Genomic DNA, 21,075 nt, shown 5'->3' with positions numbered 1-21,075 from the left:
CATCACCATCATCACCACCATCACCACCATCATCATCATCATCACCACCATCATCATCACCACCATCATCTCCATCATCATCATCTCCATCATCACAACCATCATCATCATTAACAACAAAACTGCGTTTCCAAGGAGGCATAATCAATAAGGAAGGAGGGATGTCCAGGAGACAGGAGGAGAATGGGATCCAGTGTCTGTGAGCTCTGCAGCAGAGAGAAGGGCAGACCGCAGTCACCCATCTATCAACCTGGAACCCAGGAGACATTCCTGACCCTTGACCTCTGACCTTCCTCTGCCACACCCCCCAGACCCAGTCTATCACCGAATTTCACCCATACTGCCTCCTAAATGTAGTCTGAGTCTTGACTCTTTCCACCTCCACTGCCAAGTTCAAGCCAGCCTCATGTCTCCTCTGGTATCACAGTGCCTCCCCGCCCCCCGCCCCGCAAACTGGTCTCTCTGCTCCTGCCTGGGCCTCTCAACCCACTGTCAACAATAATAATTCTTCATGTTAAGCTTTCCCTGTTCAAATTACTGTGGGCTTTCAGTCTCCCAGTTGGGCTCTGGCTGACACAAAAACCACACAAACTGTCTTGTTTCTAGCTTTTGTTTCTAGCTATTCCCATAGCCTGTCTCTGGCTAACATGGTCCAGTGGCTAAGAACACAACCTCTAGGGCCAGACCACCTGGGTTCAGACCCCAAGTCTAGCACTGGCTGGAGGAAAACCACTTCATCTGTCTATGCCTGGATCTTCCCATCTGTAAAATGGGGATAAGAGGACTGTCGCAGGCATTACGTGAATTAACACATGTAAAGGGTTTGGCACATCTGTGTTACATACATATTTAATATTAACTATCAGCACTGGGTTCTTTCAACTCACACTGAGGGTTTCAGCAACAGGGGCCCCTCCTCTGGGGAGTCCTCTCTGGCCACTTCCAGCCCAGGCTGAGTTAGGCACCCTCCCTTGTGCTTCCACACTAACCTTCACTGCACCGTATTGTCACTGCAGGTTTACTTCTGCAGGTCTGCGAACTCCAGAGGCAGACAGGGCAGGGTGCGCCCCCCGGGCCTCACAGAGCACCCGACTGAGGGAGGGGTAACTGTTAGTTCAGATCCTCTGAGAAAGAGACACCGAGACGGGATTACCTGAGTAAGAGGTGTGCTGGGGAAACCACAAAGCAGGGCTGACATCTGTGAAGGAGGTGGGGAAGGAAGGAGGCCTGGGTAGAAGGGTCTCAGACCTCAGAGCAGTTCTAAGAAAGATCTGCCCAGGCCACTAGGGTGTCCTTGAGCCACAGTCCACCACTGGAGGCGTCCCACAGTTCACCAGAATGGGCTTGCGTGAGTACTGCACCAGGATCAACCCCTGCCTGAAAGCAGCCCGCGAGAGGCACGGCCTCAGTGAAAGCATGGTGGTGGATCTAGAGAAACAGCAGCTGGGACTGTCAGTCAATTCTGCTCCCACAGCAGATCTGAGCAGCACATTTCCTGATTGCCATGGTAATTGACAGGCAGAAGCTTGGCCACGCCCCAAGGATATAGGCCAAAAGCAGTGATGCCAGGATCTGTCACCTTGATGCAGGGAGAGGGGGTGGGTCCTTGGACCCCTCTGAGGGAGCCTTCATACACATCTATATTAATACATCTATAGAGGTAAGTCCTTATATATATACTGATGAATAAAGCCATTCAAAATTCCACCATTACAGAATTACTTTCTCTTATGAAATTTTGAATTTCAGAAATTTTGCAAATTTCCTTACAGGTCTTTTACCATATTTACATTATTGCAATCCTCTTGCATGTTGTACTTCATATTTTTAAGAACATTTGATATTTAGACTATTTCTACATGTTTCTACCATAGTCTTCATACTTATGCTTTTTAGTGACTGACCAATATTCAACAAATGAATATACCAAAGTTTCCTAAGTCGCTATTTTTCAGTATTTCCATTATCCCTATTTTTTTTATATTATAGGTAGTGCTCTTATGCACATCTTTGGGCATATCTGATTTAGTCTCTGCTGGATGATGGCTCTAGAATGAGTTTCTAGGTTTGAAGTTACCCATGTGGCGTGTCAACTTTTGCTAAATTGCTTCCTAAACATAGTATGTCAATTAACCATGTGGGTCAGTTACCTACTGTGCATGAAACATTACCATAAAATGAAGGCTTAACATAACCCACGACGACCATCTCAGCATTTCTGTGGGTTGAGGATCCAGGCATAGCTTAGCTGTGTCCTCTGCTTTGGGGTGTCACGGGCTGCGAAGGCACCGGCCAAGGCTGGGGTCTCATCTGAGACCTGACTGGGGAGGGATTTTCTTCCAAGCTCACACGGCTGTTGTCAGGATTCAGCTCCCTGTGGGCTGCTGGACTGAGGGCCTCACCGCTCCGCCAGCTGTGCCTCAGAGGCCGCCCTTACTTCTGAGCCACGTGGGCCTGTCCAGCGCAGCAAGACGCTTCATCAAAGCACGTGTCTGAGAAGATTAACAGTCTGCTAGTAAGACGGAAGCCAGTCTTTTGTAACATAATCACACTTGCCTTATTCTGTTGTTTTAAACCAAGAGCAAGAGGAAAGGATGACACAGGCTGAGAACAGCAGGAGCAGAGACCACTGGGGGCCACCCTGGAGGCTGCTTCCTACAGTGTCACCAAGGGCACACGCTGTACCGACTTTACCACACCCTCACTCATCCAGAGGTTCTAGGATTTAAACATTACCTGTGTAGTAGGTGTAAAAGACCATCTCCCATTTTATAAAGATGTGGTGCACGTACAATGGAATACCACTCAGCCATAAAAAAGAATGAAACAATGCCATCTGCAGCAGTACGGATGGACCCAGAGATTCTCATACTAAGTGAAGTCAGACAAAGACAAATATGAAATTACTTATATGTGGAATCTAAAATATGACACAAATGAACTTATCTATGAAACAGACCCACAGACATAGAGAACAGGCTTGTGTTTGCCAAGGGGGAGGGGGCTGGGGGAGGGATGGACTGGGGGTTTGGGATGAGCAGATGCAAACTATTCCACAGAGAATGGATAACAACAAGGTCCTACTGCAGAGCACAGGGAACTATACTCAATATCCTGTGATAAACCGTAGTGGAAAAGAACATGAAAAGGAATGTGTATATATATAAAAGTGAATCACTTTGCTGTACAGTGCAAATTAAGACAACATTGTAAATGAACTAGACTTCAATTAAAGAAACCCCACTATCTCCTACTTTTTTTTAAAGAAGATGTTGGGGGTAGGACTTTATTAATTAATTTATTTTTGCTGTGTTGGGTCTTCGTTTCTGTGCGAGGGCTTCCTCTAGTTGTGGCAAGCAGGGGCCACTCGTCATCGCGGTGCACGGGCCTCTCACTATTGCGGCCTCTCTTGTTGCGGAGCACAGGCTCCAGACGCGCAGGCTCAGTAGTTGTGGCTCACGGGCCTAGTTGCTCCGCGGCATGTGGGATCCTCCCAGACCAGGGCTCGAACCCGTGTCCCCTTGCATCAGCAGGCAGATTCTCAACCACTGCGCCACCAGGGAAGCCCACCATCTCCTATTTTAATGCCCTCTTCTCCCGTTTGCTGTCTCCCCAGGGCCCCCTGGGTCCTTTGCTCTCAGCTGCTGCTGAGTAATTTCCCAAAAGGCGTCAGCTGAGGGCAAGGTAGGGACCTGCCCCCACCGCGGCTCTGAGAGTTTGAAGTGGAGCCCTGTGTGAGGTGGTGAGGGCTCCCTGGGAAGGTTCCAGCCACAAGAAACTGCTGGTATTTGGGCACAACTGCAAGACCTGAACACCCTGCTACCTGGACCGCTTAAAAGCACTAACATTTAGGAACCAATCTTCTTTTAAAGCTTACTGTAAACCCTGTCTGGGATTCACATTTTGCAAGTTTTATTTTACTTTCCTTGTCAGAAGAATGCTGCACGATACACATTAATGTCCGCATTGTACAGACAGGAAACTCAGGACCAGAGGTGTGAAGTCCCTTGCTTGGGGTCACTCCGCGAAAGCGGCAGGACCAGGACTTGAGCCCACCCCGGCTGCGCCCCCCCGTGTTCTCCACCTCCTAAGCACCCCTGTTCCTCAGCTGGGGCCTCCTAAGGCTCTGTAACAGCCCTCCCCTCTGCCCATCCCCACCGCAGCCCTAGGCATGATGGACTGGGCGGCCCCTCTTCAGCTAGCTGGAAGGGTCTCCCCTGGAAGTTCCAGAAGGCTCGGCTCGGGACCATTTTTTCCTGATAAAAGAGGGGAGGCTGCAAAGTCACCTCTCAGTGGCATGGGGAGAAAGGCTAGAGAGGCCACAGGACAAGTCTGCACCATGGAGCCCTCAGGATCAACAGGACAGTGTAAGTCCAGGGCTGTGAGAACGGGATCTGGGGCCAGACTGCCAGCTTCAAATCCTGGTTCTGCCACTTACAAAGCTCTGAGATTTGGGGAAAATTTCTTCACCTTTCTGTGCTATGTGCTTGTCTGCAAAATCAAAAGGATGTTACCAACTACATGTTCCAATTTGGGCGTAAATTTAAGAAAATACCTCTAAGAACCTAGCACAGTGTCTGGTGCCCAATAAAGGCCCCATAAACATGACTCCGGGGATGCAACAGGCAGGAGGTCTCACGGGGTGGGGACCACGCACCCATCTGGGACCTAGCCTCTGACACGTGCACACGTGGAGACCAGGAGCCCACATGCATGCACCCAGCTCCAGGCGTGCTGCACGCGGCCCTGTATCGTGGACAGTGGCTGGTGGGGACAGAGGCAGTGGAGCCTGCTAGGGTCAGGGCCAGTGCCGGCACCGGGACCCTGGGACTCCCTTCCCCGCATTCTGACCGTGTCGGGGGAAGGGGGGAGTACCTGCGTGCTGATGTAGCTCTGAGAACCATGAATGTGTGGGGGGCATAACACACTAGAACAGCGTTCTCTGGGGTCCCATGCAGAGCCTGACGACTAAGGTCTGCAGCAGGCATCTGAGAAGGAAACGTGCAGGGCAGCATTTACAGGGTAAATTCCTGCCACCTGGCCCAGCTTCAAAGCCTTTCTGGGATCGACCCTGAACCGCCTGTAGGGGCACAAAATACCACAGAATTTCGGGGGGTCAGCCTCCCCTAAAGCCTCTTGGGGTCCCTGGTGCTCTGAGAACTGATCTGTGCTCTATAGGAAAGAAAGGGAACCACAAGTGTCCTGGTTTCCCCAATGAAGTCAGCAACCATGGAAGAGCGGGGCCAGGCCGTGCCCTTGGAAAGCATCCCAAGTTGGGAAACTAGGACAGGGTCACAGGATTCGTAATGGCCTTGCCCGGGGCATCCAGCCAGCCGTACTGTACTTGCTCAGAGACCCTAAGGTGCCAGGCCCATGTGTGTCGGAGCTTAAGAGCCTTATTCATTTATTCAAAAACGTGGAGAGCTTCAGTCCAGAGCTGTCAACGGGACACACAATACGCTGCTCTTGCAGACAGTACATTTCGGCAGAGGAGATGCTAAGCCGCGCTCCCTTACTTAATTACCGTTGGCAGCAGAGGCTACGAAGAGGTGCAGGGCGCGGTGGGCTCGGTCCCTGAGGGTTCCTGCAGAGGGAGCACCGAAAATTCCAGGACAGGGCAGGCCAGCAGAGAGGGCCCCAGACGGAGGCCCATGTGGGGAGGGGAGGGCAGTCGAGGAACCCACATGCTTGTAGGGCCGGATTCCACAGAGCGGCCCAGGCTTGGAGGCTCGGCTTTGGCCGAAAACAAAGGGATGCCTGCAAAGGGTTTTAAGCAGGAGAGAACCCAGTCAGACCTGAGCTTCTAAGAGCTGGGGGAGGTGGGGAGAATGGCCAGGAAGCCCACATGAGGAACCGCTTGGGGAGGGAAGGGATGGAGCCGGGAGCCGCTGGGCAGGGACATCACGAGGCCGGGCCCTGGTTTAGACACGAGGTGGGATGGAGGGGTGGGTGGGGGGAGGTCCAGCCCAGAGCAGGTTCTCAGCAACAGCCGCCTGCCAGGGCTGCGGCGGGAGAGCTCTGCCTGGGAGTGGACCGGCCTGAGCCAGATGGCAGGGCTGCGCGGATGCCCGGGAGTCGGGGCTCGCGGCCAGCCCAGGTTTGGGGCTGGGCCACGGGAAGCGTGTGAGGTCTGGGAACAGCCCCTGAGTGGAGACAAAGTTGGTGACTTGGGGTAGACGGAGCCAACTAAGGGGCCGTCTCAGGGGGTCGCCTCCCCGCCCCACCCACGCCGGGGCCCCTTACCCTCCCACCTGGACGGAGTAGCAGGAACGCCGGCCTCCTCCCGGCTCCTGCGTTACTGAGAGCAGGCCCTGGGAGAGCGGATGCTCTGCCCTCAGAAACCCGTCTGCCGGGGCCCAGGGCGGGGACCCCAAGGCTCACCCAGAATGGGGCCAGAGTGCTGAGCCCAGATCACGGTCAAGGACCCAGCAGGAATCAGGCCACCCCTGCCTGCTCTCTCCATCCACAGTCTTATGCAGGGACCGCCCGGCCTCTGAGTGGGCCTCCTGGGCTGGCTTTGTGCCCTTCCTGGGTGTGGCTTAATCCCTTTGTCCCGAGTTACACTGGCACCAGGCCTGAATTATTCAACTCTTCCAGGGAAAACATAACCACCAACAAAAAGAATACATGAATGGCTTGAAAAGATGCCCAACGTGGTTCGTTATTAGAGAAATGCAAATCAAAACTACAACGAGGTATCACCTCATGCTGGTCAGAATGGCCATCATTAAAAAGTCTACAGATAACAAACGCTGGAGAGAGTGTGGAGAAAAGGGAACCCTCCTACACTACTGGTGGGAATGTAAATTGGTGCAGCCACTGTGGAGAACAGTATGGAGGTTCCTCAAAAAACTAAGAGTTGCCATGTGATCCAGCAATCCCACTCCTGGGCATATACCCTGAGAAAACTCTGATTTGAAAAGATTACATGCACCCCAATATTCACAGCAGCACTATCCACAATAACCAAGACATGGAAGAAACCTACATGTCCATTGACAGATGAATGGCTAAAGAAGATGTGGTCCATATATACAATAGAATACTACTCAGCCATAAAAAAGAATGAAATAATGCCATTTGCAGCAACATGGATGGACCTAGAGAATATCATACTAAGTGAAGTAAGTCAGACAGAGAAAAACAAATACCATATGATATCACTTATATGTGGAGTCTAAAAAAATGATACAAGTGAACTTATTTACAAAACAGAAATATACACACAGACATAGAAAACAGACTTGTGGTTGCCAAGGGGAAGGGGCTGGGGGAGGGAAGGACTGGGAGTTGGGGATTCGCAGATGTAAACTATTAAACATATACGACGGATAAACAACAAGGCCCTACTGTAGAGCACAGGGAACTATATTCAATATCCTGTGATAAACCATCATGGAAAAGAATATAAAAAAAGAGTGTATATATGTATAACTGAGTCACTTTGCTGTACAGCAAAAATAAACACAACATTGTAAATGAACTATACTTCAATAAAATAAATTTTAAAAAAAGCACACATGAGGGACTTCCCTGGTGGCACAGTGGATGGGGCTCCGTGTTCCCAATGCAGGGGGCCCGGGTTTGATCCCTGGTCAGGAAACTAGATCCCACATGCACGCCGCAACTAAGAGTTCGTGTGCCACAACTAAGGAGCCCACGTGCTGCAACTAAGGAGCCCGCGTGCCACAACTAGACCCGGTACAACCAAATAAATAAATAAATATTAAAAAAAAAAAAGAACACATAAATGACCAAGTGAGCCTGGCTTGCTCATCACAACCCTCCTCACCTTTCCTGCTGGGGTCTCCTGCCCAAGGATCAAAAGTGGGGTCTGCAGTCAGAATGGCCATCATCAAAAAATCTACAAACAATAAATGCTGGAGAGGGTGTGGAGAAAAGGGCACCCTCTTGCCCTGTTGGTGGGAATGCCATTATGGAGAACAGTATGGAGGTTCCTTAAAAAAACTAAAAAAAAAAGCTACCATAAGACCCAGCAATCCCACTACTGGGCATATATCCTGAGAAAACCATAATTCAAAAAGAGTCATGTACCACAATGTTCATTGCTGCTCTATTTACAATAGCCAGGACATGGAAGCAACGTTAAGTGTCCATCGACAGAGGAATGGATAAAGACGTGGCACATATATACAATCAGTCAGCCATAAAAAGAAACGAAATTGAGTCATTTTGTAGTGAGGTGGATGGACCTAGAGTCTGCCATACAGAGTGAAGTAAGTCAGAAAGAGAAAAACAAATACGGTATGCTAACACATATATATGGAATCTAAAAAAAAAAAAAGGATATGAACCTAGGGGCAGGACAGGAATAAAGACGCAGACATAGGGCTTCCCTGGTGGCACAGTGGTTGAGAGTCCGCCTGCCAATGCAGGGGACACGGGGTCGTGCCCTGGTCCGGGAAGATCCCACATGCCGCGGAGCGGCTGAGCCCGTGAGCCATGGCCGCTGGGCCTGCGCATCCGGAGCCTGTGCTCCGCAACGGGGGAGGCCACAACAGTGAGAGGCCCGCGTACTGAAAAAAAAAAAAGAAATACGCAGACATAGAGAATGGACTTGAGGACACGGCGAGGGGGAAGGGTAAACTGGGACGAAGTGAGAGAGTGGCATGGACATACATACACTACCAAATGTAAAACAGCTAGCAGGAAGCAGCGGCACAGCACAGGGAGATCAGCTCGGTGCTTTGTGACCACCTCGAGGGGTGGGATAGGGAGGGTGGGAGGGAGGGAGACACGAGAAAGAAGAGATATGGTGATATATGTATATGTATAGCTGATTCACTTTGTTATACAGCAGAAACTAACACACCATTGTAAAGCAATTATACTCCAATAAAGATGTTAAAAAAATAAAAAGATAAAATAGGAAAAAAAAAAGTGGGGTCTGCTTTATCCAGAGGGCTGGAGGCAGACAAGCGGGCAAGGCCGCAGCCTCCGCTGGGTCCCAAGTGGGACACCAGGCCTGGCCCACTGCCCACCTGCCCCGCTCCGCCCTCCTCACCTCCCGGCGAGCCCCGCTCGCCTCGCCCCCATCGTCCCTCACCGCAGCTCCTCCCCAAGCCCGCTCTGTGCTCTGCGCGTCCAGGCTCCTGACTGCAGGGCCTCGGCTTCGCAGGCCTGTTCCTTCCCCTCCCTCGGCCAGCGCTCCTACCAGGAGGTCTTGCTGGGTTCCAGCAACACCTTCTCTCCCCGTCAGGCCCAAGGGGGGAGAATCTGGGCTGCTGAGCTCCACAGCCGGCAGGTCTGCTGACACCGGGCTGCGGGCGCAGAGGCCCCAGGAGCGCCCCTCCCCCCTCCCCCCCCAAGTCCAGGGCGGGGTGGTACCTGCTCCAGCTGGAACCGCCCCTGCCATGAGGCCCTCAGGGGCTGCGGGGGCTGAGCGCCGCCCTCCACACCTGCAGCACCGAGTCCCGGCGGGCCGTGTAGGGCAGGTGCTTGATGCGGAACCAGTGTCTGGGAACCACGTTCCCGCTGGGCGTGTACAGCTTCTCTCCGGGCCGGCCCAGGAGGCCGCGCAGGGCCAGGTTGCCCGACAGAACCTTCTCGTAGAACTCCACCCCGCCCCGGGCATAGGCTGCGGACAGCGAGGCCGTGCGGCGGTCCAGCCAGGCTTCCAGGGAGTGAGTGAGAGAGTCCGTGGACAAGGCATAGGCCACGAAGCCCGCCACTGCCGCCACCAAGTTGAAGGCGGCTCGCAAGTTCATGGGGCCTCCGTAGAGCCCCAGGGCGTGCTTGGCTCCCACGCCCAGAGCCCAGGTGCCCACCAGGCAGGCAGGGGCTGGCAGGGCCTGCAGGGCGGCCGCCCCGCTCTCCAGGTGCACCACCTCCCTGGCCAAGGCGAACTTCTGGGCGTCGTGGGACAGAGTCAGGGCATCTCTCAGCCGGGCACCCACTGGGCTCTGCCAGTCCACTCGCTGCCCGTGGACGACCACGGGCCGGTCAGTGTTGGTCACTGGGTCACCCAGGAAGCTGGCGGGGATGCCCACCACGGCCCCGGCAGGGAGTCTCGGGAAGCCGGCGCTCACAGGCTGGAAGGTGAAGGTGGTGAAGGCCTTGAAGTGGTGGCCCGAGGGGACCCCGATATCCTGCTGCACCTCCTCGAACAGGCTCTGCAGCTCTGGGGACAGGGAGGCTGGCTGGCCCTGAGGCCAGTACTGGTACAGCCACGGGACCACAGGATCCGGGAAGAGGTGGTACGAGATCTGAGCCCCAAACAGGCCTGCACAGGAACCCACCAACAGGGCCGTCCTGTGTCTCTGCACAAAGGCTGTGGCCCGCCACAGGGGACCTGCCATGAGGGCTGCCACCTCTGTAAACCTGGGCCAAGAGAAAGAGAAGTGAGCCAACAGCTCCTCGGGTCTACCTGCAGACTGAACACCCCCAGGGCCACATCCCCTTTAACGGAGGCAATACGCACGCACGGTAGTCAGAGCACAGGCTCCAGCTCTATCTCTGCATCGCCTTCCCCACGGGTCAGATGGGCATGTGACAGCGGCCCACCAGAGGGTGTCTGTGCTGTCAGTGAACACACACGCAACAATCGGTGCCCAGCAAGGAGCAGACACCCTTGAGGAAATGGCTGTGATTACAACTTTGATGCCCTTGGCTAGGCACAGCACCAAGCAACCAACCCCTCACTCCACCACCCACCCCTACTGAGCACGATCCCTAACTGACACATGAAGCATGTTCCACTCACTCAGTCTTACTACGTGTTCGACACACTTCTGAGAGCGCTGCAGACATTGTTTAATGACGGACTCCTTACACCTCTGTGACTCATTACACCAGGGAACACCGAGGCACAGACAGGCTAACTGGTCAAAATCCCAAACGTAAAGCGGCCATGCTGTGGGCGGAATTGTGTCCCTCCAAATTCATATGCTGAAGTCCTAACCCCCAGGACCTCAGAATGTGACTGTATCTAGACATAGGATCTTAAAAGAGGCAACTAAGTTAAAACTAGGTCATTAGGATGAGCCCTAATCCAATATAACTGGTGTCCTTACGAGAACAGGACACTAGGACACAGGCGCAGAGGAAGGACCATGAAGACACAGGCCAGAAGGTGACCATCTACAAGCCAGTGGGAGGGGCCTCAGAGGAAACTAGCCCTGCTGACACCTTGAAAGACATGTCTCTCACCCAGTTCTCGTCACTGCAGCCCTAGCAGACTAATACAGGCCCAGTATTTGAACACAGGCGTCCACAGCAGATTTTTCATTATAGAGTATTTCTGATGATAAATTACAAACATACAGAAAGGTGAACAAAATAGTACATCATAAACCAACTTCAGTCTATCAAGTCATGGCCAGTCTTGCTTTGCCTCTAATCCCACACATACTCCCCTCCAACTGGTTTATTTTGAAACACATTCGGGGCATCCTATTATTTCATCCGAAAATATTTCAGTAAAAATTCACAATTATTTAACTTTAGCTGAAGCTCCCTGTCCTCCTGTCCGAGAAGTGTTTAATCAGCAAACTAATTGCTGCAAACAAGGGGGCAGCAGAGTCCTGAGGAGTCACATCACTTGGGCCTTTTCGACAACGAGGAAACTGAGGCCGGGGAAGAAAGGTGCCAGGCGAAGGTCCCAACGTCCCCAGGACCACCAGCGCCAAGGCCGCGCGCTCCAAGGAGGCCTGGGGGGTGGTGCCGCCCATCCTGCGGGCAGTCCGGCGAGAAGGGGCCGCAGGACCCTCGCTCCACGCCCAACCCCTAGGCTACGCCCCGCGGCTGGAACACACCTCCGAGGGAGCCCGCCCGCAGCCGCACGTCAGCCCGGCCCGCTCCGCGCGCTCACCTCCGCCTCCGCAGCAGCCCAGGACGCCGAGCACATGCGCAGGGTGAGACCGGGCCAGGCGCAAAGCTCACCGGCCGGCTCCGGGGTCGGGGCTCCGAGGGCGGAGGCAAAAGGGCGGGACTCTTGGGGGCGGGGCCGGGACGCACAGCACGCCGGCCCGGCTCTGGGGGCGGGGCCCCGGGAGAGAGACAAAAGGGCGGGACTCTTGGAGGAGGGGCTGGGCGCAAAGCACGCAGGCCCGGCTATGGGGGCGGGGCCCCGAGGGCGGAGGCAAAGGGGTGGGACGCTCGGGGCCGGGGCTGAGCGTCCTTCCACACAGGTGGCCTGGACCTTCCCGTCTCGCTCTGGAAGGACCAGCGTCTCCGCGTGGGTCAGGAGGTGGCCACTGGCGGAACCCCCGTCGGAACCCAGGCCCCGTCCTTCCGCCGGGTCCCGTCCTTTCCCGTCGGGAAGCACTCTCTGCTGGCGGAGGCTCTGAGCAGGATTTTTATTACCATGGCCTCTGCTCCCGGCTCCTCCCAGGTGATCCGCACTGTACAGTCCACGGAGCAGCGTTACACCTGTCAGCTCACTTTCCCAGCTGCTCTGTGAGAGGGTCAGGGGTCAGCCCTGCCTGCTCCTAGGCCTTTCCTTTTTGCGCTGTCTGTGGCTGCTTTTCCCTAGAAGGGCAGAGTCGAGTAGCGAGGACAGAGACAGTCTGCCCAGAGAACCTAAAACATTTACTCTCCGGCCCCTTGCAGAAAAGGTCTGTGGACCCCTGAAGTACAGGTGAAGGTGTGGGCAATTTGCTGGTGATGGACCAAACATTGTAAAGTCACAGCGCAGTTTGGGAGGTCTGCAAGGTGTGGGTGGTTGGGACTACATTAGGGGATAAACAGGAAATAAATACAGGGATAAGAACCTGGGGAATGACGGATTACAGGGCATCTGATGGTTGCTTTTTTTTTTTCCATAGTGGTAAAGTACACATAATATTTACCATCTTGACTATTTTAAAGCGTATGGTTCAGTGGTATTAAATACATTGTGCAACCATCGCCACTGTCCCTCTCCATAACTCATCTTGTAAAGCTGAAGTTCTACGTCCATCAGACAGTAACTCCCATTCCCCTCCCTCTACTGTCTGGCAACCACCGTTCTACATTGTCTCTATAATTCTGACCACTAAGTATCTCATGGGAGTGGAATCATACAGTATTTATCTTTTGGTGATTGGATTATTTCACCTAGCATAATGTCCTCAAGGTTCATCCATGTTGTAGCATGTGTCAGAATTTCCTTCCTTTTTAAGGCTGAATAATATTCCACTGCATGAATATGGGAGGTTTTGCTTATCCATTCACCTGTTGATGGGCACTTGGGTTGCTTCCACATTTTTGTTACTATGATCATGCTGCTATGAACATGAGTGTGCAAATATCTCTTCAAGACCCTGCTTTCAATTCTTTTGTGTATGTACCCGGAAGTAGACTTGTTGCATAATGTGTTAATTTCATTTTTTTAAATTTTTTGAGGATCTGGCATCCTGTATTCTACAGGGGCTGTACCATTTTATATTCTCACCAACAGTGCTCAAGGTTCCAATTTCTTCACATCTTTACCGACATTTATCTTCTGTTTTTTTTGGATAGTAGCCATTCTAATGTGTGTGTGGTGGTATTTTGTAGTTTTGATATGCATTTCCCTAATGATTAGCGATTTTGGGCACCTTTTCATGTGCTTATTGGACATTTGTATATCTTCTTTGGAGAAATTTCTATTCAAAAGCTTTGTCCATTTTTGAACAAAGGGTTGGGTTTTTTTGTGTGTGGTTGAGTTTTAGGAGTTCTCAGTATACTCTAGATATTAATACCTTATCAGATATATGATGCAAATATTTTCACCCATTCTTGGGTTGCCTTTTTACTCTGAGGATATTGTCTTTTGAGGCACAAGATTTTAAATTTTCTTAGAGTCCAAATTGTTTTTCTTTTGTTGCCTATGTCTTTGGTGTCATATCCAGAAAATTATTGCCAAATCCAGTGTCGTGAAGTTTTTGCCCTATGTTTTCTTCTAAGAGTTGTATAATTTTAGGCCTTACATTTATGTCTTCGATCCATTTTGAGTTAATTTTTAAACATGGTGTTAGGTAAGGGTCCAAATTCATTCTTTTGCATGTGGATATGCAGTTTTCCCAGTAACACTTGCTGAAAGACTGTCTTTTCCTCATTGAATGGTCTTGGCACCTTTGTCAAAAATCATTTGATCATATATACCAGAATTTATTTCTGGACTCTCTATTCTGTTCCATTGGTCTCTATGTATGCCTTTTTTTTTTTGTAATTTTTATTGGAGCATAGTTGATTTACAATGTTGTGTTAGTTTCAGGTGTACAGCAAAGTGATTCAGTTATATATGTGTGTCTTTATGCTGGTAATCACAGTGTTTTAATACTGTAGCTTTGTAGTAAGTTTTGAAATCAGGAAGTATGAATCCTTCAGCTTTGTTCTTCTTTTTCAAGATTATTTTGGCTATTCAGGATCAGTTGAGATTTTATATGAATTTTAGGATGGGTTTTTCTATTTCTACAAAAAAAATGACAGGGATTATATTGAATCTTTAGATCACTTTGGGTAGTACTGCCATCTTAATAATATTAAGTCCACAATTTACGAACATGGGATATATTTCCATTATTTATGTTTTCTTTAATTTCTTTCAGCAATGTTTTGTAGTTTTCAGTGTACAAGTCTTTCACCTCTTTGGTTAAGGTCATTCCTAAGTATTTTTCCTTTTTGTTGCTGTTGTGAATGGAATTGTTTTCATAATTTCCTTTTCAGATTGCTTATTGTTAGTATATAGCAACTGACTTTTGTATGTTGACTTTGTATCCTGCTGAATTCACTTATTAGCTCTAACAGGTTTTCGTGCAATCTTTAGGGTTTTTTAAACATAATTTCATATCATCTATGAACAGACATAATTTTACTTCTTCCTTTCCAATTTGGATGCCTTTTATTTCTTTTCCTTGCCTAATTGCTCTGGCTAGAACTTCTAGTACTATGTTGAATAGAACTGGTGAAAGTAGGCATCCTTGTCATGTCCCCTATCTTAGTGAAAAATCAGTCTTTCACCATTGCTGTGGATTTTTCAAATATGGCTTTTATTATGTTGCGGCAGTTTCCGTCTATTCCTAGTTTGTTGAGTGTTTATTAATGAAAAGGAGTTGAACTTTTCAAATGCTTTTTTTAAAATACTTTTATTTTTTAATATTTATTTGGTTGCGCCGGGTCTTAGTTGTGGCACGCGGGCTCCTTAGTTGTGGCATGCAAACTCTCAGTGGCAGCATACATGTGGGATCTAGTTACCTGACCAGGGATCGAAGCCGGGCTCCCTGCAGTGGGAGCACGGAGCTTTAACCACTGTGCCACCAGGGAAGTCCCTCAAATGCTTTCGCTGCATCAGTTGAGATGATCATGTGGTTTTTGTACTTCATTCTGTTAATGTGGTGTATTATATTGATTGATTTTCATATGTTGAACCATCCTTGCATTGCAGGAATGAATCCCACTTGGTCATGATGTATAATCTCTTTAATATGCTGCTGAATTCCTATTTTGTTGAGAACGTTTGCATCAATGTTCATAAGGGATATTGTCCTGAAGTTTTCTTTTCTTGTAGTGTCTTTATCTGACTTTGGTATCAGAGTGATGCTGGCCTCTAGGATGAATCAGGAGGCATTCCTTCCTCTTCAGTTTTTTGGAAAAGCTTGAGAAGGATTGGTATTAGTTCTTTAAATATTTGGTAGACTTCACCAGTGAAGCCGTAGGCTTCAGGGCTTCTCTTTGTTGGGAGATTTTTGATTACTGATTCAATCTCCTCACTTGTTATAGGGCTTTTCAGGTTTTCTATTTTTTCCTAAAAATTTTTCTGAGGGGGCTTTTGGGCATGAAAGGAATACTTAAAGAGTTACTTATGTTTTATAAATTTATTTATTTATTTTATTTATTTACTTTTGGCTGTGTTGGGTCTTTGTTTCTGCGTGCAGGCTTTCTCTAGTTGTGGCGAGCAGGGGCTACGCTTGGTTGCGGTACATGAGCTTCTCATTGTGGTGGCTTCTCTTGTTGCGGAGCACGGGCTCTAGGCGCGCAGGCTCAGTAGTTGTGGCACGCAGGCTCAGTAGCTGTGGCTCACGGGCTCTAGAGCGCAGGCTCAGTAGTTGTGGCGTGCAGGCTCAGTAGCTGTGGCTCACGGGCTCTAGAGCGCAGGCTCAGTAGTTGTGGCGTGCAGGCTCAGTAGTTGTGGCTCGTGGGCTCTAGAGCGCAGGCTCAGTAGTTGTGGCATGCGGGCTCAGTAGTTGTGGCTCGTGGGCTCTAGAGTGCAGGCTCAGTAGTCGTGGTGCGCAGGCTTAGTAGTTGTGGCTCGCAGGCTCTAGAGTGCAGGCTCAATAGCTGTGGCGCACGGGCTTAGTTGCTCCGCGCCACGTGGGATCTTCCCGGACCAGGGCTCGAACCCGTGTCCCTTGCATTGGCAGCAGGTGGATTCTTAACCACTGAGCCACCAGGGAAGCCCACTTATATTTTAATTACTATTCAGTTGATTAAAGTATCAAGTATCTCATATCTCTTAAGCCTAAAAGCCTAAAACGTCAGTTTGCAAATACTGTTATCTTAATAAATTCAGTGATCTTTGTATGAAAATAAGATTTTGTTTCTCCGTGTTCTTTGGTTAGCCTTCAGTTAACCACGGGCTTTACAGATTAAATCTTCCTTAATTTTACCCCACACTTCTGTACTCAGTTGATCAAATTCCCTCGGGCATCTCAAACCATACTTTCAAATTTGACTTAGCCGACTCTTAAATACACCAATAGCCACCCCGTCCCAAGGAGTTTAATTCCCGAGCCAAATCTAATAAGCAAAACCTTACTAAACCATTAAGCAACTCTTATAAATCTAATAAAATAGACATAAATCTAACAGATTCTCTTACCTGTTTTAAACATCTTAAATGAAGTACATATAAAACAGTGGAATAAAACTCATTATTACAGATAGCCAACCCAGCACCCAAATAACCCAGGCAGATGCTTTTATTCATCTGGACGCCACAAATGTGCTTTCCTAACCCAAGGGCACAGAGCCATCCTCTCGGGCCATTTCACACTGAGGTGCTGGAGGCTGAACTCTTGGTGGGATATTCTTGCCCAGGACTGGGGTCCAGCATGATTTCCAGGATGATTCATCATGAGTCAGTATTTATTAGGCTGAGTCACTGTGGAGATAATTGGACTTCCCAAGCCTGTGTCTTCTTTTGTAATAGTGAAATCTTCCATAATTTTTCATTGCCTGAGTAGAGCTGATAAGATTCTACATCCCCTACCAGGGGTGCAATGAATATTTTAGCTGTTTGATTTGTAATGATGAAATTTTGATGCTGACCAAAACTTGAATATAGTATATGGTATACACACAGTCTGGCTTTGTCAACATACTGTAAACATCATTATAAACTTGTACATGCCTTCTTTTTCTTTTCTTTTGTTTTTCTAGCATGCCTCATATGGCTCTGCAGAGAACTACTGCTTTCTTTCTAGTCCCCAAATTGTCACCAGCTGCTCAGTGGGAGCCCCTTTCAACTGGCTCCTTTATCCTTTAAAATTGCCCTGGATCATTTTGAAAGCATACTTTCTTTCTGGCAACACACTGGTACTCCAGGCCCACCTTAATTATCCTTGCCCTAAGACACAGGATCAGACACTTTCCAAGGCTCCTGGCTTCCTTTTGGGGAGCTGTACTTGAGATCCAAACTCTAGGCGCTTTGGGCATATGTTAGACCACACTCTGCTTGGCCCTGGGAGTGGGTGACAGCACGGAGGCCACTTTAGAGGCAGGCCCCGAAAAGATATTTTTAACATGTCATGGAATCATATCATTTTAAATTTAACTCCAATTTAATGGACTACTTAAACCTTCTAATATAAAAATTTTTTTTTGTCTTTTCTTGAATACCAGCTTCCCTATTGCCACAAATACAACATTGTTTTACTAACTTTAACGTGAATGCTGTCTATTATAATACCGACCCGCGGAGACCAAATTAGACCCTGGGCCCCTTGCCTAGGCTGCACGGCACAGCCCCCTCTCACTTCTGAGATCCTAGTTTTCCACTGACTGTCATTCCTTGGTATCTTTTTGACATCAGAAGCTGGTACTTTTGGTGGTGACTGTAGTGGGGACAGTTTGACTGAGTGATATCAGCTCATTGAGGGATAAATGAAATGACTTTATTTCTCCAGTGATTGCTACCAGCTGTACTCTTCACTGATTCCCTGCTTACTGACAGGGTCCCTTAAGGACACACAGTCCAAATCTATAATTTGTCAGTCAGTATCAGTTACTGGGACAGTATCATTTTGGTTGAGGCTTGTTGTCTGTTTTGAAACTTCAGTTTCATCTTTCACCCAGCACTGCCCCCATCATGTCAGCACCCTCCCCAGTAAAGACTAGACCTGTGGCTCCCCTGGCTCTGGTGGGCGCAGAGGCTCTGCACTCTCGCCCACAGCGCTTGTCCTAGGGATTCTTCAGCTGGTGGGAAAGACAGAAAGAGGAAGAACGATGTTTCTTTCCACGACTGCTCACTGGCGGCCCTCCTTCCTGCAGGTCATGATGTGAACAGCCGAGGCTGGTGGTAACCACCTTCCTGTCTCTGCTGTAGCCATCTCGGCTAATCCAGCTGGACTTCTGGCGGTGCTGGAGGTTAAAGGTGCCTCGGCACTGCGAGGCAGGAGGAGATTAGTCTTGGTAAGTCCTCTAGACGTGGGATCCAGGGAAAGGTGCAGAGTAGTTCGCTGGACAGTAATTACAGGACAGGCCCTGGGCATCCTGTGCAGGCTTGCAGTTCAGACGCATCAGCCTGACGCAGAGGGGAGAGCTTCTGGAAGGCCGGGGTGGGAGGGGGAGTAGCAGGGCCACTGGTGCCCCAGGGGTGGCCGGCCGAGCTCCAGGCAGTGGGGACCTGAAGAGTAGCCTGTCCTCAGGTTCAGGTCAACTCTACCATCAGGGAGAGGAAGTGTATCAAAAAGGGCCCACCTTCTGCGGGCCTCTAGCTGGCGAGACATTGAGCTGGACCTGGGAAGGGCATGTGTGTGTGCATACACAAGGGCTTGGGGAATCTAAGTATTGTCTGTTGATCTTCTGTATATGCTTCTAGCTCTTTCCTTTGCATCGCTTCCCCTCTTTTCACAAGGGCTTTAACAAACTTCCCGCAAACAGAGTATCTGAAAAGAAACATTTGTTGAAGACACCACTGTTGGAGAACGTGTCACCAGACCCCCGTGTCCATGTCTTGGCTGAGTCCTGAGATCTGACTCAGCTCCTTGGTGTAAGACACGGACGCCCTCAAACTTCTTCAAGAAAAGAGGGGCTGTTGTGAGGCGGGGCCCTGGTAGCGGGCTGGCTGGGAACTGCTTGGCTCAGGGACTTGAGGGGCTGTCACAGGTGAGAAGAAAGTAAGGAGACTTGAGACTAAACGCCACGTGGCTCCTGAACAGTGACAGCCCCTGGGTCGACAGCGCAGAGCCAGTCTTCATTTCCTGCTTTTGGTGATTGTGCCACAGCAGAGGTTAACATCGGGGAAGCCGAGTACTGTGTACGCGCGCTCTCCATTCTGGCTTTGCAGCTTTTCCTTAGGTCTAAAATTATTTCAAAGACAACCCTCAGAATGGGAGAAAATATTCGCAAATGAAGCAACTGACAAAGGATTAATCTCCAAAATTTACAAGCAGCTCATGCAGCTCAATAACAAAAAAACAAACGACCCAATCCAAAAATGGGCAGAAGACCTAAATAGACATTTCTCCAAAGAAGATATACAGACTGCCAACAAACACATGAAAGAATGCTCAACATCATTAATCATTAGGGAAATGCAAATCAAAACTACAATGAGATATCATCTCACACCAGTCAGAATGGCCATCACCAAAAAATCTAGAAACAATCAATGCTGGAGAGGGTGTGGAGGAAAGAGAACCCTCTTGCACTGTTGGTGGGAATGTAAATTGATACAGCCACTGTGGAGAACAGTATGGAGGTTCCTTAAAAAACTACAAATAGAACTACCATATGACCCAGCAATCCCACTACTGGGCATATACCCCGAGAAAACCATAATTCAAAGAGTCATGTACCAAAATGTTCATTGCAGCTCTATTTACAATAGCCAGGAGATGGAAACAACCTAAGTGTCCATCATCGGATGAATGGGTAAAAAAGATGTGGCACATATATACAACGGAATATTACTCAGCCATAAAAAGATACGAAATTGAGCTATTTGTAATGAGGTGGATAGACATAGAGTCTGTCATACAGAGTGAAGTAAGTCAGAAAGAGAGAGACAAATACCGTATGCTAACACATATATATGGAATTTAAGAAAAAAAAAATGTCATGAAGAACCTAGGGGTAAAACAGGAATAAAGACACAGACTTACTAGAGAATGGACTTGAGGATATGGGGAGGGGGAAGGGTAAGCTGTGACAAAGCGAGAGAGAGGCATGGACATATATACACTACCAAACGTAAGGTAGATAGCTAGTGGGAAGCAGCCACATAGATCAGCTCGGTGCTTTGTGACCGTCTGGAGGGGTGGGATAGGGAGGGTGGGAGGGAGGGAGACGCAAGCGGGAAGAGATATGGGAACATAAAAAAAAAAAATTATTTCAAAATGAAAAAGAATTTTGAAATTACTGCTGCCTCGGTCCTGCTAAGGGGAGCTCAGATTTCTGAACTCTTGTTTAATGCCAGGTACACTTTTCGCATTTCCTAATGTAATCCTCACAGCCCCATGGGAGGCGAGCCCTGGAGCCGGTCGTACGGGGAAAGTGGACGCTCACAGACACTAAGGAAGCCGTGTGGTTGATGAGAACAGGACCAGGATTCACCTGGGACCAGATGGCTGCCCAGGCCAGTTCCCCCACCGCCCCGCAGGGAGAGCCTGGCGCCAGGGCAGAGGAAGCTAGAGGCGGGACCCAGAGACGCAGGGGCTTGCAGCCCCCCGTGAGGAATCTGGACTTTATCCTGGAGGCCAGTGGGTCGCAGTCTGGGCTGCACATCAGATCCTCCGGAGAGCTCTAGAGATGATTACTGCCTGGGTCCTACCCCAGGAAGTCTGACTCAGCTGTTTCTTGGTTTTGTTTTGTTTTGTTTTTTATGTTGGAGTAGAGTTGATTAACAGTGCTGTGTCAGTTTCAGGCGTACAG

General features: G+C 49.5%; 1 protein-coding gene and 2 long non-coding RNA genes across 4 annotated transcripts; 1 reads left to right on the top strand and 2 right to left on the bottom strand.

The window, feature by feature from the left end:
- Positions 1-3,595: 3,595 nt before the first annotated feature.
- On the bottom strand, positions 3,596-6,646 carry LOC113616027 (uncharacterized). The gene is made up of 2 exons (XR_003431184.1): positions 4,876-6,646; positions 3,596-4,491 (listed from the first exon to the last, which is right to left on the bottom strand). It is a non-coding gene; the product is annotated as an uncharacterized LOC113616027 (long non-coding RNA).
- Positions 6,647-8,668: 2,022 nt separating this feature from the next.
- TMEM177 (transmembrane protein 177) lies at positions 8,669-11,925 on the bottom strand. 2 transcript variants are annotated; one of them, XM_027099175.1, is made up of 3 exons: positions 11,831-11,925; positions 9,349-10,341; positions 8,669-8,718 (listed from the first exon to the last, which is right to left on the bottom strand). In XM_027099175.1, the coding sequence occupies exon 2, from the start codon at positions 10,317-10,319 to the stop codon at positions 9,384-9,386; it is 936 nt and encodes a 311-aa protein (XP_026954976.1). In that variant the 5' UTR covers positions 10,320-10,341; positions 11,831-11,925; the 3' UTR covers positions 8,669-8,718; positions 9,349-9,383. The 2 variants fall into 2 exon arrangements, with proteins under 2 accessions (XP_026954976.1, XP_026954977.1); XM_027099176.1 differs by having other exon boundaries at positions 11,775-11,888.
- A 268-nt stretch (positions 11,926-12,193) lies between these two features.
- LOC113616026 (uncharacterized) lies at positions 12,194-21,067 on the top strand. Its single transcript, XR_003431183.1, has 3 exons — positions 12,194-12,352; positions 18,472-18,612; positions 20,657-21,067. It is a non-coding gene; the product is annotated as an uncharacterized LOC113616026 (long non-coding RNA).
- Positions 21,068-21,075: the final 8 nt, after the last annotated feature.

This window comes from Aethalodelphis obliquidens, unplaced genomic scaffold (assembly GCF_003676395.1).
Source record: "Aethalodelphis obliquidens isolate GAN/ISIS:26980383/991018 unplaced genomic scaffold, ASM367639v1 scaffold129, whole genome shotgun sequence".
In the NCBI taxonomy this organism is placed as follows: domain Eukaryota; kingdom Metazoa; phylum Chordata; class Mammalia; order Artiodactyla; family Delphinidae; genus Aethalodelphis; species Aethalodelphis obliquidens.
This window is presented reverse-complemented; position numbering and strand designations above follow the sequence as displayed.

Excerpts from the sequence above, each read along its gene's own strand:
- TMEM177 (XM_027099175.1), bottom strand. The coding sequence starts at position 10,319 with ATGGCAGGTCCCCTGTGGCGGGCCACAGCCTTTGTGCAGAGACACAGG.